This window comes from Engraulis encrasicolus, chromosome 23 (assembly GCF_034702125.1).
Source record: "Engraulis encrasicolus isolate BLACKSEA-1 chromosome 23, IST_EnEncr_1.0, whole genome shotgun sequence".
In the NCBI taxonomy this organism is placed as follows: Eukaryota; Metazoa; Chordata; class Actinopteri; order Clupeiformes; family Engraulidae; genus Engraulis; species Engraulis encrasicolus.
Window position 1 is genome coordinate 51403030 of NC_085879.1, and position 17066 is coordinate 51420095.

Consider the following 17066-nt stretch of genomic DNA (forward strand, 5'->3'; position numbering starts at 1 on the left):
TTGGTAATATTTGTTACATGAATGTGAAGTCAGCCATTACATAAACTAAGCCCATTACAAAATCCAAGATGGAAGACATTTTGTTTAGCAAAATCAACATTAATGTTGCTTTCAGGTCTATAAATCAATAAATGATACTCTACTCTACTCTGACGCCATTCATTTGTGAATTCGAGCACAGAGGATTCCATGCTGGTCCAAATTATTGTTCCAACAACAATTGCTATGAGTCACTTCATGTACAGTAGGCCTACCTATTATGCAGTGTTACCTGTACAGTAATATGCACATTCACTGGATAGGCTGCCTATATCGAGGCAAAGGGCTACAAAGTTGCTTCAAGGCCTCAGCTTACCTGAAGGCTGTGAAACCGTATGTTCTATCCGGGATGTTGCATTCCTCCAATGCCAACAATCTTGCCATGCTCTCTGCTCATAGAACTGGGCTCACTGGCATGACAGTCAGAGAATATCCTCAACTGTAGTGATGGGTCATACCCTGATATGGTAAGCCCACTCATGTGCTTCATACCCTCTGAACGTCCCTCATATAATTCCCAACTTACTTAGGCCTATATCATCCATGGTGTCTAATATTATGCTTCACCCATCAGTAGCATCCATTAAGATCACATCTCTGTGGGTCTGTTGTGGCTCATCCGGTTGGCATGCCTATGTTGGCCTCATAGCAAGTCATCCCAATTCTGAAGCCATGTGTAGTGAAGAAGAGGAGAGTGGGCTCACACGACTTGGAACCAAGGCCTTCTGTTATTTGAACCCAAACCCAAAGTACTACCATATGTCATGACTCAAGGGGGCTTGGCTGTCCTCCCTGCTAATTCCTTGGTCTGTCCTCTGTGTTTCAGGTGCAAGATTGGCAGGTGCGCTGACTGCTGATTGCCACACTATCATACACTGACCTTTGTGAGACCTTTGGCATCATGAGGATCCGTATAAGTGGCACAAGTGTGACTCTTTTATGAAAATAATTGACATAAAAATGAAAAGAAACTGGCTCCCTCAATGATGCTGCACAATTAATAGGATTTTTTTTAACTTTCTGATCAGTCTAGAGAGTTTAGTTGGAGGCAACAGGCCAACTTTTTGCAACTAGCCAATTGCTAGCTGACATGTGCGCACAACATTTACAGTGTGTCACCCCAAATTCCAGATGCTCTTCCTATGAGACGAAACATTTAATGTAATGACAGTTATGTGCCTATCAAAATATTACCAATAGGCGTACGAAATAACACAATAGCTTAATAAACCTGAAAATACCAAATGTTCATATTTTGCTACAATGTTGACCATCTTGGATTTTGCTTCTAAAAATTTGAAACAGATTGTTTTGTTTTCAGAGGGGGTCCTAGAAATATAAAACACAAATTATCAAAGGGGCCAGCTCAGATTTGGGATGAGACACATCAGCTGGCCATATAGAGAGGTAAGCTTACGCAATCGTTTGATAGATGTCATGTGGAATTTTTATAAATTTTAAATGATTTTTGAAAAAGTTCATGTAATGACTGACTGAACGGTCCTGTATACATCAAGAATATTAAAAATACAAGAAAAAAACACTGACTTTAGAGACCTCAAAACACCAAACATGTCATTTTTGCTATATGTTATGTCAGACATCTTGGATTTTGGTTCTAAAAATAAAGGGGGGAAATAGAATCAGGTAGTTTTGTATTCAGGGGGTCCAAGAGATGCTAAAAAACACCAATTCCAAAAATGTATATGACATGTTTCCTTCCATTACATTCAATTGTGTTAGAATCTGACTGCATATCCGCCATCTTGGATTTTGGGCGTTTCCACTTCGGAAAAAAAATGGAAACAGGTGGATTTGAAGACTACGGGTTTGTAGTTGATAAAAAACACAATTTGGAAAAATCTATATGAAATGTTCCTAAACCTCTTTTTTCTGACATATCCACCTGCACTATCTGTTCAAATCTATCTGAACCTGTTGTGCCTATTTTCTCATCATGGCCAAGATCTACTCTGGAGGTGATATTTCCTCCCAGAGGCATAGTCATGCAATTACAGGTGTCAACATGGGTAATTATTATTTGGGGTAATTTCCTAATACTATATATGCACATGCTATGTCTGTTATAGTCACTTGCATCGGCTAACTGCAATACTGCTATAATTAATAGTACGGTTAGAGTGAAACTGATAAAAAAAGAGCAGAGCACAGTAACTTACCTTTGGACGTAACATGTCGATCCTTCAGGTCACCATTTTGATACAAGCGGATCGAAGCTCCTGAGTAATCTTGGTCGGAGATGAAACTGATTATTTTGGCTTTTTCTTGTAGTGCTTCAAAGATTTCCTTTGATTCCTTCAGGGCCTTCCTGGCATCTTCCTTCATGTACCAGGGATCTTCCTGTTCTGTTTTATGTTCAGGCGTACTGTTTGACAAAATATCCTCAAGTTTCTTGGGAGCCTCTTTGACTTTTTCCAGGTAAGGCTCCTCATATTCCAGTGAGGTGAAGCTGAACACGTACACATCACCTACGTCTGGCTGCAAGAGGTAGGATTCAAGCTCTGGGCCCGGAGGTTTAATATCAACATTTGGACTCTTCTCGGGAGCTTTGTTCTCATCACCCAGACTCTTCAGGTAGGCAGTGACAATGTTTATCTCAGTCTCCTTTTGATCAAGCCATTGCTTCATTTGCTCCCCGCTGAAGCCAAGTGTGTCTCTGGCTTGAAGTAATTTTGCCATGTCTGTTTCTGTCTTGTCTTGTCCTCTTCTGATAGCTGGGATCAACTTTGATAATTTGCTCAAGAACACAGTGCTGAAAACACTAAGACTACCTTGAAAGTCTTTGAGTTGTTTAGTGATGGCCTCAACTTTTATCTTCTTGCTTTGTTCCAACAGGTCATTGATTCTCATCTTAGCTTGGTGGAAATCATCCATGACTGTCTCAGCCTCATCCCCCAGCGTCTTTGAGATCATCCTCTTCAGCTTCATGTCAGTATTATTTAATTTGCTCAGAGGATACAACCAGACCTTGACTGGCACAGCCTTTTCTCCATTGTCACCCAGCAGATGGGGCAGATTTTGGTACAGCTGCACAGCACCTTCATATGTAGACGGAATGCTGTTCACTTGAACATCACCGTAGAACTTACAGTTGAAATTCTGCACCTTCTTCTTGTCCTCATCATTCATTGTTACCTTACCGTGGCCATCAATCTGAATTCCTGGAATCTTCTTAATCATCACATTCAGTTCACCCTCTATGTCCTGCTTGCTCTCCTCACTGCTGACTGATTGCTGGAATTCCATCAGTGCATCTGCTCCATACAGCAATCCCACCACGACATGAGTAGCATCAGTCATGTCAAAGACCTCAGGTTGTGGAGCCGCTAGTTCAGATATCATGAGCTCCTTAAAATCAGTGGTCTGGTGGTAGTGCAAGGTGATGCTGCATTGTTGATGGGAAGATGTCTGGCTGTTCAGATAATGGGCAGATCCCCCTGCCTCAATCAGCCCAGCACAGAAACTGAGCTTCACTGAAGCGCTTACGTCCAGTAGATTAGTCTTATCCCTAGTAGACTTCGAGTCTGCCACCTGGTATCTCATGTTGGGCTGAAGACTGACTCGTGTAGCATTTGTAACATCCTCAGTCTTCCATATGCTGACTCCTAAACACACACACATAAACAAATACACACACACACACACACACACACACACACACACACACACACACACACACACACACACACACACACACACACACACACACACATATTGTCAAGGCTCACATTCACAGTAATAGGCGATGGGCCAAGAATCATATCTTGTCAATTTGTTCATGGTAAGGAGTGGCAATTTATTTTTTGCATGTGTAACCACCTGACAACCCATTATTATTTTGGCTGTTGCCACCCTCAAAACTTGCAAATAGATTTATAAAAAAAAATGCAACAAAAACTAGCCGACCGAGTGACATCACGTCAATGCAAAGTAAATGGGGCAGAATTCAGCTGCCGTGCACATGCTACCTGGCTCTCTTGTAGTGTACGTGCAAATACATATTTTCCATCAAACATTAAGAAGTGCTCTTTTTCACTGTTAGTGACTGGTTGTCCAACCTTAAAGTGGTGGTTCGCTATTTTAGACATTAAGCCCTGTTTGTGTGACTTCTGGGGTGAAGTAGAGATGTTCTCATCACAATTTTGACATTTGGTGCTGAACGGAGCATTTGGGTATCCAAGACTGCAGCCCCCCCACCTTTACATTGACTCCAATAGAGCACTCAAGCAATTGATTATGAAATGGCATTAAACTTTCGTTCAAGAAGACATGGAACTCACCATGTGGTCAGTGGTAGACAGCGATAAATTGACCCGAAAATTGCAGCGAAATATGCCTTCTAACTGTTGTTTAGCATTTGGCGGACCTATTTTTCCCCAGACGCCGTTGAATAGCAGTAGACATCCAGCCAGTAGGTAGCGATACTGTGCTGTTTGTGTAGACATCAAGGAGCGAGGTAGAACGGCTATCTTTGAGCGGGACTAGCTACAAAAACTACAGCTTGCATACAAACCATAGATAGTAACGTAAACAAACGCACCCCCATTTCCGGTCGCGCGGAGTAATACTAGTCAAACCAATACAATCAATGAAGACGGACAATAATGATGATATATCTTCTCTGGAAGCGTATTTCGCGGTGATTTTCGAGCCAACGTATCGCTGCCCACCTCTGACCACTCGGTGAGTTTTCAAACGAAAGTTCAATGCCATTTTCTGATCGATTGCTTGAGTGCTTCATTGGAATCAATGCAAAGGTGGGGGGGGCTGCAGATCCAAATGCTCCGTTCAGCACCAAATGTCAAAATTGTGATGAGAACATCTCTACTTCACCCCAGAAGTCACACAAACAGGGCTTAATGTCTAAAATAGCGAATCACCACTTTAATTAGGCAATGTCAAGTCAAGTCAGCTTTTATTGTCAGTTTCTTCATATGATGGGAATGTGTTAGCTTTAAAGGGGAACTTCACTATTTTGAACATTAAGCCCCTTTTCTGAGTGGTCTGCATTGTTTTAGAGTCCCCCTCACCGTTTTCATGTTTACTGCAGTCTCTTAGCCTAGATATCGAGACGCCCCTAGCGACAGGAAATTGAATTTGCTCCCGGGGGCTGTCTAGCGGACCCCTGTCGTTTTGCGAGGCTGAAAGTTATCCGATGACAGAGCCAATCAAATCGTGAGGAGCAAGATGGGGGGCCCGGCTACCTAGTAAACACAGAAAACTTTCTAAGAAGAAACATGGCGGCCGGCCGTGCGACTTACAACACAAAAGTTTTTGCTTAATTTAGAAAGCCTGAATGATAATAAATGTCATGGCTGCCATGAATTGATGTAAAAATACACCATGAACTTATCTGACACAAATAGATGACTACACATCACTATTTGATAATTCGATGTTTTAAGCTAGCTCGGTAAGCTAATTTGAGCATTTTACCGATCCAGATAATCACACGCTATTATCAGACCACTATTGTAGGTGTAGAATGAAATTGCTGCCCCGATTTCTAATAAGACCCATGTCATTAAAAAACGAGACATTTCGGAGCTTTGAAAGTCTTCATGTAGCTTACTAAATATATGGGAATGACACCTAGTCTACCGAGCTAGCGGCTAGCCAACCTTTCATCAATAACAAAGAGCTAGGTATCTGCCTTATATTAGTTCTATGGTTATCCAGCTAGCTCGCTAACACAGAGCATGCCATGTTGAGAACAATCATAAATACAGTCCCAGGAAAAAGTTTGTACACCCTTTGAAATTTCTTACATTTCTGTCAAAATTGATCATAAAACATTGTCTGATCTTCCCGGAAATCTCAAGAAGGAACAATCAGAGTCTGCTTTAATTAATTACACCCAAACATTTACCTGTTATCATATTTGTATTGGTCAAAAGGCCATAACATTCACAGGAGAGCAGGGCATAAGTAAGTACACCCTTGCATTAAGTAGATTTTAACCCTCAGTTAGTTGCAATATCATCAACCAGACTTGTCCTGTAGTTGCATATCAGATTAACAAAACAATCTGTTTGTATCTTGTCTCCCTCTTCTTTAGAGAACTGCCTCTCGTCAGCAAGGTTTGTGGGATGTCTGGAGTGCATAGCTTTCTTGACTTCATGCCATATAATCTCAATTGTTTTTTTTGTCAGGGCTTTGACTGGGCTATTTCAGAATGTGTATTTCATTATTATGAAGCCATTCTAAAGTCCATTTGCTTCTAAAGTATGGGTTGTTGTCACATTTCAGGACCCATACTTGTGTGTGCTTCAACTGTGTGACAGACTTCCTCACGGTTTTTTTCTGTAAAATATCACAGTTCATTGTTCCACTGATAATGGCAAACTGTCAAGGGCCTGAGGCAGCAAGGTAGCCGCATATAATGACGCTCCCTCCACCATACTCAGAAGAGGAGATGTAACCAAGAATAGCTAAAAATGGGATTCATTCTGCCAATCTAAAATGAATGGGGTTTCTGTCCAAAAAAATATTGCTGCACCTTTGAGGTTTGCAAAAAAGCATTTATATGCTTCATAGAATTACTGCAAAATATTCTGTAGACCAACGTTGAAACCAAAGTTGAATTGTTCAGGGGAAGACACAATGTCATGTTTGGAGGAGAACTGGAAAACCACACCTTCACCAAAACATCATCTCTACCTTTGATTATGGGGGCGGGAGCATCATTATATGTGGCTACCTTGCTGCCTCAGGCCCTTTTCAGTTTGCTATTATCAGTGGAACAATGAACTCAGAAGTTTATAGAGATATTTTACAGAAAAAAGTGAGGTAGTCTGTCACACAGTTGAAGCACACAAGAGGATGGGTGCTGAAATGTGACAACAACCCATACTTTAGAAGCGAATCGACTTTAGAATGGCTTCATAATAATGAAATACACATTCTGGAATAGCCCAGTCAAAGCCCTGACAAAAAACAATTGAGATTATAAGGCATGAAGTCAAGAAAGCTATGCACTCCAGACATCCCACAAACCTTGCTGACGAGAGGCAGTTTTCTAAAGAAGAGGGAGACCAGATACATCCAGATTGTTTTGTTAATCTGATATGCAACTACAGGAAACATCTGGTTGAGGTTATTGCGACTAACTTACGGTTAAAACATATTGAATGCAAGGGTGTACTTACAGTACGTATGCCTTGCTGTCCTGTGAATGTTTGCATCTTATGGCCAATGAAAATATGAAAACTTGTAAATATTTGGGTTGAATAAGTTAAAGCAGACTCTGGTTGTTCCTTCTTGTGATTTCCGGGAAGATCAGACCATGTTTTATGACCAATTTTGACAGAAATGTAAGAAATTTCAAAGGGTGTACAAACTTTTTCCTGGGACTGTATATCCATTTAACAAGCACCAAATTGCTCAACATTTCGCTGGTTGACCAAGGAGGGCCATGTGGTTGAACTGTGTAAGTGAAAACACGATTTATTTGGAAACTTTTTGGTGGCTGTGGTCATCACACAAATTAATTTCTATGAAGGCACAAAGTTGCCGCTTGACCTACAAAGGGGCGTGTCACGTGCACATTCTGAAAAACAGCTGTGATGTTGCACAGAACTGTGTGGGGATTCCGAGTGATTGGATGTTGCACCATCCTAATGTGTGGTGTTGAGTGCCAAGGCATTTTGATAGACAATCGTTATCCCGCCCACACTCTCTCCGAGCTCGCCCAAATGCTCACCAGCTCACCAGGCTAGCATTCTCCGTCATTTGGCTCATTCGTTTTTTGTTTCAATTGGCTTTACAATGACCGTCTATGGGCATGTTCAACTATAAAAGCCACCTTAAACATTTGTTTAAGTCTACAGCTCACAAAGTGGTTAGGGGTGTTCACTAGCAGTCCCAAACAAGTTTCAAGGTGAAATATGGATTCTGACATTTTTTTATTTGACATTTTGTGATAGAAAGCGAAAGTGAAACTTAATTTACAAAATGCTACATAAAACATGACAGAAGCCATATTTCGCTACAAAACATGTTAAGGAACACCAGTGAATACTGCTGAACACTGCTAGGCACTTTAACACCCAGGGACATCTGTAATTTAACTGCTGTCCAATGACTGCTGGGACCCTTTCTGTCTATTGTTATGTCTGTCCATATTTATATTTACTGTATGTACCTTGCTGTTGTGTGCTTGTCAATTGTATGTTTTTGGTGTTGGGGATAATTCCTATCAACTATGTCGTCATGGCAACAAACTATTTGAACTTGAACTTAAACACTGTTAAATTTGAGTGGTATATCCTACTGCATTTTGCAGCCGACCAACAACTGATTGACCATACTGTTAAGTTTTAGAATAAAACTTAAGCCATTCCTGTGTTCCAATCAATTGGGCTAGGAATGTGCATGTTTAGCTTCTGATATCTTGAACAGAGCTGGCGACTCTGCCATTGAAGGTCACCCAGAACACTTTGTTCTTGATACCAGAAGTGTCCTTGGTCTATTTTCTATCCTTAGCAATATGTGTTTTTATGCTTCGTCACTACTGTAGACATGGAAACGACATGTTCCCTAACTAATATCATTCTTGCATACGTGTAACCTGCTGACATGAGGAAGATGGTATAAAAACAGTTGCCACCATTTTGTCCATTTTCGATTTTGACAGAGATAGGATGCTGCCTAGTTAGTGAGACGCTGTGAGACTTTGTCTCATTTTTCATTTTCTTTAAGCTTTATTTTTCTTCCACCTTCACTTATTTTATTTTCTTCTTATTCTTTTTGTAATCTCACTTTTTCTATAATAAATTGTATTCTGATCGATCCTTTTAATTACGAAGTGAAGACTTATTTTATTTTTGCAAGTGAGTCAGCTAAAACACAATGCAGAGCATTCATCCTTCAAATTTTATTGGAGAAGAGAATTTTGGAAATGTCCGAAATCTAACAACACTTGGTGAGTTGCATATTCTTGAAAGCAAATGTTAAAGGTGATTTTAAGAACAGAGTTGGACATGAACATAGAAGGCCATTATAAAGCTTGTTGAGATAAAACCCAATTAGCCAAATAACAGAGACTGCAGCAAACATGAAATAAACAGTAAGGGGGACTCTCAAATATGGCAGACAACTCAGACAATGGCCTTAATGTTCAGAATAGTGAAGTTCCCCTTTAAGCTTGAAGCGTGGGTATTATATGCACAATTTCAATGCATTTTTTAAAATAAATATTGAATTCGGTCCAGATTCAGATTTTGGCTCGATGTGAATTGACATACCTGCCATTGGTGAAACAGGAGCGAACGCTAAGATAATCGTCTCTCCCAATACAACGTCCAGTGTTGGGAAAGTTCATTTTCGAGCAGAACTAGTTCATAGTTCAGTTCACAGCTCTCAGAATGAACTAGCGTGTTCATAGTTCATAAATCTTTCAAAATGAACTAGTTCGTTCATATTTCACAAAATGAACTAGCCATACTTGTTTGCTTGGTCCCGCCTCTTTGCACGAGACGAAAGTTTTGTGTGTTTAGTGTTTAGTCACGGTTTCTGTGGGAATATTAATGAAATCTGGTAACTACGGAATGAACGCGTTCATAGATCGTTCATCATCTAGTATATACTGTACCTTCACATTCGCTCAAAATATGAACGTGTTCATAAACTTTCGTTCATTGAACGCGTTCGGGTACAACACTGACAACGTCTCTGGCTTGCTTCTGGTTATTTCCATACTATTACCAAAGAGTTGGATCTGCTGTGCCCCCCTGCCCACACACACACACACACACACACACACACACACACACTGCGTACCTGGGACTATTCTGTCACTGCAGGCATCATAGAGCATGCCCAGACGGAAGGGTCTACTGAGAGCACTGATCACCTCCATGGAGTCGTTTGCACCTGTAATATAAATAAATATTATTAATATATACAGTGCTATGAGAAAGTTTGGGCACCCTTTTGGAAAATCATTACATCAGTTTATTTCTCGTTGAGCTTTTAAAGTAGCAACTTCCTTTTAACATATGTTAAACTGTAGGGAAAGAGAAACATTTCAGCAGTGGGAGAATTTTCATAGGTGTTATAGAAAGAATTGTATGTGGATTTAAACAAAAATATGCGTGTGCATAAATATGGGCAAATTGAGCAAAAGCCATGAGGAATCCGTCTCCGTGGACGATGGGAGATGGTCTCATCTTATTCCATCATTTAAATTAATTGAAGTACCGAACTCAAACTAAAACCCACATTGTGCTTTGTTAGCATGTCTGTTACATTATAGCGTCGCAAAAGCATACAAATAATAAAACGAAAGTGTAAATATAGTTACCTTAACCAATCAGTAACGGAGCTCGCGGGTGAGTTCTACATCACCATTCTCAACTGTTTGCTGATTGGCGAAACACTGAGAGTGCGTTTTAATATGTGACCTTGCCTCCTCCACTTGCCTCCTCCACTTGCTTCTCGTCATGATGACATCACTGACAACAGCATTATATTTCAATATCTTGCAAAAGCTCAATTGTAAAGTCTTTTTCTCATTTGCAATTGGGATGGTGAATGAAAAACAGTCCCTCAAAAGTTGTTGTGGCGAGTCTGACAGCTGGGAAACTTTATCGTTTTCTCCACGGAGGAGGGGCCTTTTGAGGGACTGTTTTTCATTCACCATCCCAATTGCAAACGAGAAAAAGACTCTACAATTGAGCTTTTGCAAGATATTGCAATATAATGCTGTTGTCAGTGATGTCATCATGACGAGAAGCGAGTGGAGGAGGCAAGTGGAGGAGGCAAGGTCCCATATTAAGATGCACTCATGGTATCCAAGGAGACGAGGCTATCATGTTTCCCTCAAAGTAAAATGAAAACCAAAAACAACATGATTACTCAAGGGCACCAAACGATCTCTGGCATTTATGTAAAATAAATCTGAGAGAAGTTGGACCCTCAGCGTTTAAACATTTTTCTGACATCTTTCTAGCAAAAAGAACAACAAGCATATCGGAAATGTTAGCGTTGTTGATTTAACATAGTCAGCCAGATGCTGTCAGCATTGCTCGTTGGTCCTTAGAAGGCTTGAAAAAGACTTGCCAATATTCAGGCAATGGGAGCAGGACTTCCGAGACAGCGGCACTTCCAAACGGCAACGTGAGTCCACGCCTACAAAGGAATTTTAAGAAGACCCGTGCAAATCCATCGAGTCCACAGGCTAGATTGTCGGGAGGAACAACCAAGGTGTCCGGTGCCAGCTTGACCGCTGAAACAATAACCCAGGTATTGTTTTATGTGTCTGTTGATTAAGGTATTAAACACTATGCATGCTAAGTAACTAAATGTCGGCGAGTATAAGCGTACAATACCTAAGCTACCTAGCTAGCTGGTTGCCATTTGCGAAATTGTAGTGGCCTACTAATGTAATAGAGAACATACCATTTTGATATTTCTGTTCGTTCTTGACAATAGATCATTTATGAGACACATTACAATAGCAATGTGTACAACTTGTTGGATACATGGACGGGCCAACTTGTCTTTATTTCCGGACACAACACGTGCTTGATACAGTATAATCGTACGAGAAGCTACCTAGCTAGCAGGTCTGACTTTGGTTGCCATTTGCAAAATTGTAGTGACCTACTAAAAGTGATTGACACCTCTTTTGTCCAATAGCCTATTGTTCTAAGAAACGACTTAAATTCCCACAATAGAGCGAAATGCAAACGTTATTGGTCAATGCGTAACAGTTTGCATGTTGAATGTTGTGGAGCGTCAGCCAGAGTGCTGATAAAACACTGTAAAGGTTATTCAGTTAATATTTTATGATTATGGGGATGATTGCATTGCTTCTCTCACGTTTTGTAACTTGTTTAGAACACTGATAACCAGGGCTTTGAACCGTTATTTTTTTCCAAACGTTCCGTTCCGAACAGAAACGAAATTATAACGTTTCCGGTTATGAGTTCCACCAATAAATTGACGTTCCCGATCCGGTTAGAACAAAAAAATATTGTTCCCGGAACGGTTAATTTCGTTCCTGTCAGCTGATTACTCCCCATAGGCCTAACTGACGTTAATTAACCAAGAAAGACGGAAGTGCAAATGAGTCAGCCTACATTCCAAACTGTTTATTCAAGTGGATGAAAAGAATATCCTCCAGAATTTTGTCATTCAGGGATGACCTAAGCGGAGAAGCCGAGAATAAACCTCAATTATGAAAATGCATGCTTCACGCTGACTTGGGTAACAGGAAGTGCTATGATGGAGTTTGTGCATATTTGAAGCGACCATGGATACCCAATAACGTAGAAAATTCTCGGTGCGCTTTACACGCGCTTCTCTGCAATGTCTTGCAATGATGCAATGGAAATGTATGACAGTGGTTTGTCTTATTTAAGATGCGGAGTGGAGACTTTGTAATCCACAGCTCTCTCTCCATTCAGTCAGAGAATGTCTGATGTCACACAGGACGTGAATCTCAGCCATCATGGTAACGTGCGCAGGAAAATAGTTACTTTTTAAAATTTTATTTGAGGAACGGTATTAACCGGTTACCATTATTTTTAAATAAGTGTTCCCGTTCCAGAACATAAAAAATAATAAAGTTTCCGGTTTCGTTTCTGTTCCCTGTAAAATACAAAAAGTTCCCGGTTTTCGTTTTCGTTCCTTGAACCAGTTCAAAGCCCTGCTGATAACATATGTGAAAAGCAAGCACATGCAACACTATGCACTGCAACTACTAAAAGACAGGGTGTTATGAAGGACTAGAGACTGTTCACATTACCAGGTAGCCTCCTACTGGCCATCCGTGTGTCCTGCGCGTGCAATCCTTGTGGCTACACTTGTGCAGTTAATTGGAGTGCGAGTCAGAGGGTTGTATGCGCAGACCAGTGGATGAGGAGGCAGAGATTTGAAAGGAACCCCTTCGGTTCTGTGGACTGTTTGTGCCGTTTGTGTGTTCAGAAACCGTAAGTGTTGGCATTTCTTGTTTGTGTAGGACTTGTTAAATGTCCGTTTGAATGTCATTGATAATAACCGTATATTTGCCGACAGTTGCGTTCAGAGCTTGCACCGCGTGTCCCGCGCTACTGCGGTTAAGTTAACTTATAATGTGTAATGTGTAATTTTCCCTGCTGTGTTAGATGGAGATTATGTTCCTAATTTGATAATATGTTGTCTATAACGGTGTAACATATCAGTGTAATAACGTGTATGTCTAGATTTAAGTGGATATTTGGTAATGAATGTAGTAGTGCTTGGTTAGCTATTTTCCATGTGTGTCAGTGTATGATTAGCCATGCTGCTTAGCCATTAATAATGTAGCCACCATTCTTATGTTTCTAAAAGGCATTGTTGCATTTGTTTTACTTGTAGAAACCACAACACGACTAAAGTAACATCCACAACTTCGTTGTCACAACTTCACAACCTATTTCATATCATCCCCAACTGCAATAATCCCAAGCCCAACAACTGTAAACTCCACAAGTTTCAGTAAATACTCTGGATCTGTACATCGTGTCTGCATTTTAATCCGATGCCCCACGGTGGCTCCTACAGATAAACTAACTAGGATGAACAATCAAAACACAGGGAATGCAGTGAGTCTCATTGTAGCCACTCTCCTAGATGGACAAAAAGGTTTCTGACCTCATGGCTTCATGTCTACTATCTACATATTTTGAAAGGCAGGTTAAATAATGTTTTTGATATTATTCTATACTATTTAGTGCATAATATACCCTATATAGCATTATACAGTACCTATATAATTGACTATCTAGTCTATGGGCCTTCCTAATTCAGCTATGGTACTTGAATTCAAAATGCAAATACAAATGTAACCATACTTTATTTTCAGTGAATTTTCCCTGGTAAATATGAGTAGGGTGAGAGAAGTTGGATAGGCAATTAGGAACGCAAATGGCATGTACTGGCTTTTCTTTATATCTCTTTGAAAACTTTGCCAAAGGTCTTCATATATTTTACACATGTTGCCAACATGTTGTTGTATCAGGTTTTTTTTTTTTTTTTTTTTTTTTTGTTTTTTTTTAGCTCTGCCCCTAAAACCCAATTTCAGGTTAAAAAATAGCAAATAAATCATAGCCGTTTTGAATGTGTGTGTGTTTTTTTAATGGATTTTACTGTTGTGCCAAGTATAATATTGAATTCATAAATATCTCAATTTAACCATTTGGTGTTATTAAGTTGATGTCCCAAATGTAATCTTTCAATTGTTGCATACATGATGGCAATAGCTTATGTAGAACCAGAGACATTGTACTATGAATGTTGGATGTCAAATATAGGCGGAAATTGCCCATTTTTGCCACTGCAGCTGACGTTAGTTGAAACTCAGCATTTGCTGTGTTCAGCGCAAATGATGGAATGGTCCCATAGTTGTTGAACAGCTGCTAGAATTGATAGAATTGACATGTGTCCATGCACAGTTTTGATGCCCTCCGTGAAAATGTACAATGTGCTGTAAATAGCCACGAAAATAAAGAGAATGCATTACTGTAAATTACTGTAAATGACAAGGTGTGTCCAACCTCCTGGCCTGTACTGTATTCATTCGTTCTTCAATAATATCAATATCATAATAAAAATAAAAATAATAATGTATTGCTGTTTTTATCCTCATTAGGGCCAAAACATACCAAGGCGGAAGGGAACGGTCGCGGGACGAACGCGGTCTTTCTGCTTAGTTTCGGCCGGTGTGTTTTTCTCTGCCTTTCACACTGACAGCGTCGGCGTTCCCACAGTCAAAGCTAGTATGCTACTTTGCCATTCATTTGAATGAGACACCACCGGTCGCTGGCGTGAAAAATATGCTCGAGTTCTATTTTCCAAATGCAGCGTGGCGCGGAGCCGGCTCCCGCGCAGTCTACGCTCGACTACCGCCGGTTGGTGTGTAAGGACATATATGTTTCAATGTATTTTCACCGGCGCCGGTAAAAAACGTGGCCGTTCCGCGACGCTTTACCGCCCTGGTGTGTAAGACCCATTATTAGTATGCTTGCCAGTGTCTATTGGGCAATGTGTGACGTGTGTATGAATGTTACGCATGCAAGAAAGGCAAAGAATGCATGAAGGACAAGCATACTCCAGCATTTTCTGTGAGGAAATGAGATCTAGTTATTATAATTATTGTTGTTGTTGTTTTTATTACTTACATTTTATTTCAGCCATGGTTTCAGTGAAGATGCTGATTGAATGGTTGAAAGGAACAGCAGGTATTTGATTAGCTGGTTGAAAGGAACACCAGGTTTTTTTGGAGATCGAAACTGTAACACAAAAAACATTCTGACATGAACGGATGGTGAACACTAGAAGAACTTGCAGGAGGAGTTAAATAAACAGTTTTCAATGTGACAACGTTTCGGCCTGTCGGCCTTCCTCAGGTCATGTGTGAACACTAGAACTCTAGAAGAACTTCAAAGTATGTGGGTAGATGATGCGACGTGTTAATTTTGCTGTCACAGGCTCTTAAAATGAAGTTAATTCATGCTTTCAAATTTGTTAATGTTTTAAATGGTTAAACTTAAGTATATGTTGTGAAAAAGTACTGTATATATATAGTATAAATTCGGACAATTTTGAACATTTAAACGGAAAGTTATCTCTGTATTTCCTTGAAGGTTTCCAATAAGCTTGCCTCTCATGGGGGGAAAAAATACTTAAATGTTTATTTCTCATTAAATTAATATTTTAAAATATTGCACTAAATACAAAGAGTGTAAAAATGTATATAAAACTCCCTCAAGCCATTTCAACATTATTTAATATATATATTTCTAAATGTCACACCAAAGGACATATTTACAGCTCATTGCTTTAGCAATGTAAACAAATAATCAATTAATAGACCAACATTGTGACCACTGGGATTTTTTGAAAGATTAATTGCCGCACTATGTAGACATATAATTCTTTGCCTCATAAAAAGGGTTTTGTGAAAAAAAATGTTTTTTGCTGTCATCTACCCATGTACACTATATTACCAAAAGTATTTGCTAAAGTGGCTGACAGATGAAATTAAGTGCCATTTACTGCCATAGTACAGGTCCAATTCCTCATTCAAAGGGTTCAATATGATGCCGGTTCACCTTTTGCTTGCCATTTCACTGTTTGAGGTTTGAGAATTGTGTTAATAAGAATTTTTGACCATTCTTCTAAAAGTGCTTTGGTTAGGTCACACACTGATATTGACCCCTATGGGCTATAGGATGGCACTTAAAGGATAACTTCAGTCAATTTCAACATGCAGATGTAATGCTCACACTACCCTGGACTGGTCAGTACTTGAGGTTTTTTTTACCTTCTTCTTCAACCTTTTCCAAGATCTTGGTCGTTGTAATGGGGGTAGCGGTTTGTTTACATTATAAATTAAAAAAAAAAAAACATTTTTATTTATTCCCCAAAACATCCAAAAGGTTATGCAACATCAGCAAACAACTAGCAAACATAAGTACCTTTTGGGAAAAAAATTTGGAGTAGGCCTATGCTCATTTAAAATATATATATATATATAAACAAACACTGCTCTCATTAGAATAACTCATATCTCGGAAAGGGCTGAGCCGAAAAATGTGGCATCACCAGGTACTGACAAGTCAAGGGTAGCGTGACTGAGCAATACAACAGCATATTGAAATTAACTTTAAGTTCATGTGTGAGTCAAGGCTAGTTATAATATAACTAAGGTAATATAGTTTTGTCCTTCGTTTATTTATAGTTTTGTCCTTCGTTTATATATTCTTATTTTACCTTTATTTAATGAGGGGACAAAATCACATTAAGATTTAAATCTTTTTCCAAGTGAGCCCTGTCGAAGGTAGCAGCAAACGTACACAGTACACAAACTAAAAACATTAAAAAAAACATTAAAATAGATGTAAACAGAGGAGTAAAAAAAACATAAAACAAGGTCAGACGTTAAAAGCAAGTTTTGAGTGTGCATCAATACTTAAAACGCTAAAACCAAGTAAGAAAATAAAATTTAAACGAAAAGATAGAAATTAAAAGCAAATGCAAGC

At 39.6% G+C, this 17066-nt stretch overlaps 1 protein-coding gene across 1 annotated transcript in view; it reads right to left on the reverse strand.

Moving 5' to 3' along the window:
* LOC134439810 (cytolytic toxin-alpha-like) overlaps positions 1-15265 on the reverse strand; it is a 34136-nt gene extending 18871 nt beyond the window's left edge. The window contains exons 1-3 of the mRNA XM_063189716.1: positions 15204-15265; positions 9841-9933; positions 2220-3665 (exon numbers count right to left, since the gene is read on the reverse strand). Of these exons, the coding sequence (XP_063045786.1) occupies positions 2220-3665; positions 9841-9933; positions 15204-15219 (1555 nt within the window). The 5' untranslated portion in view covers positions 15220-15265. The remainder of the gene's footprint in view (positions 1-2219; positions 3666-9840; positions 9934-15203) is intronic.
* Positions 15266-17066: the final 1801 nt, after the last annotated feature.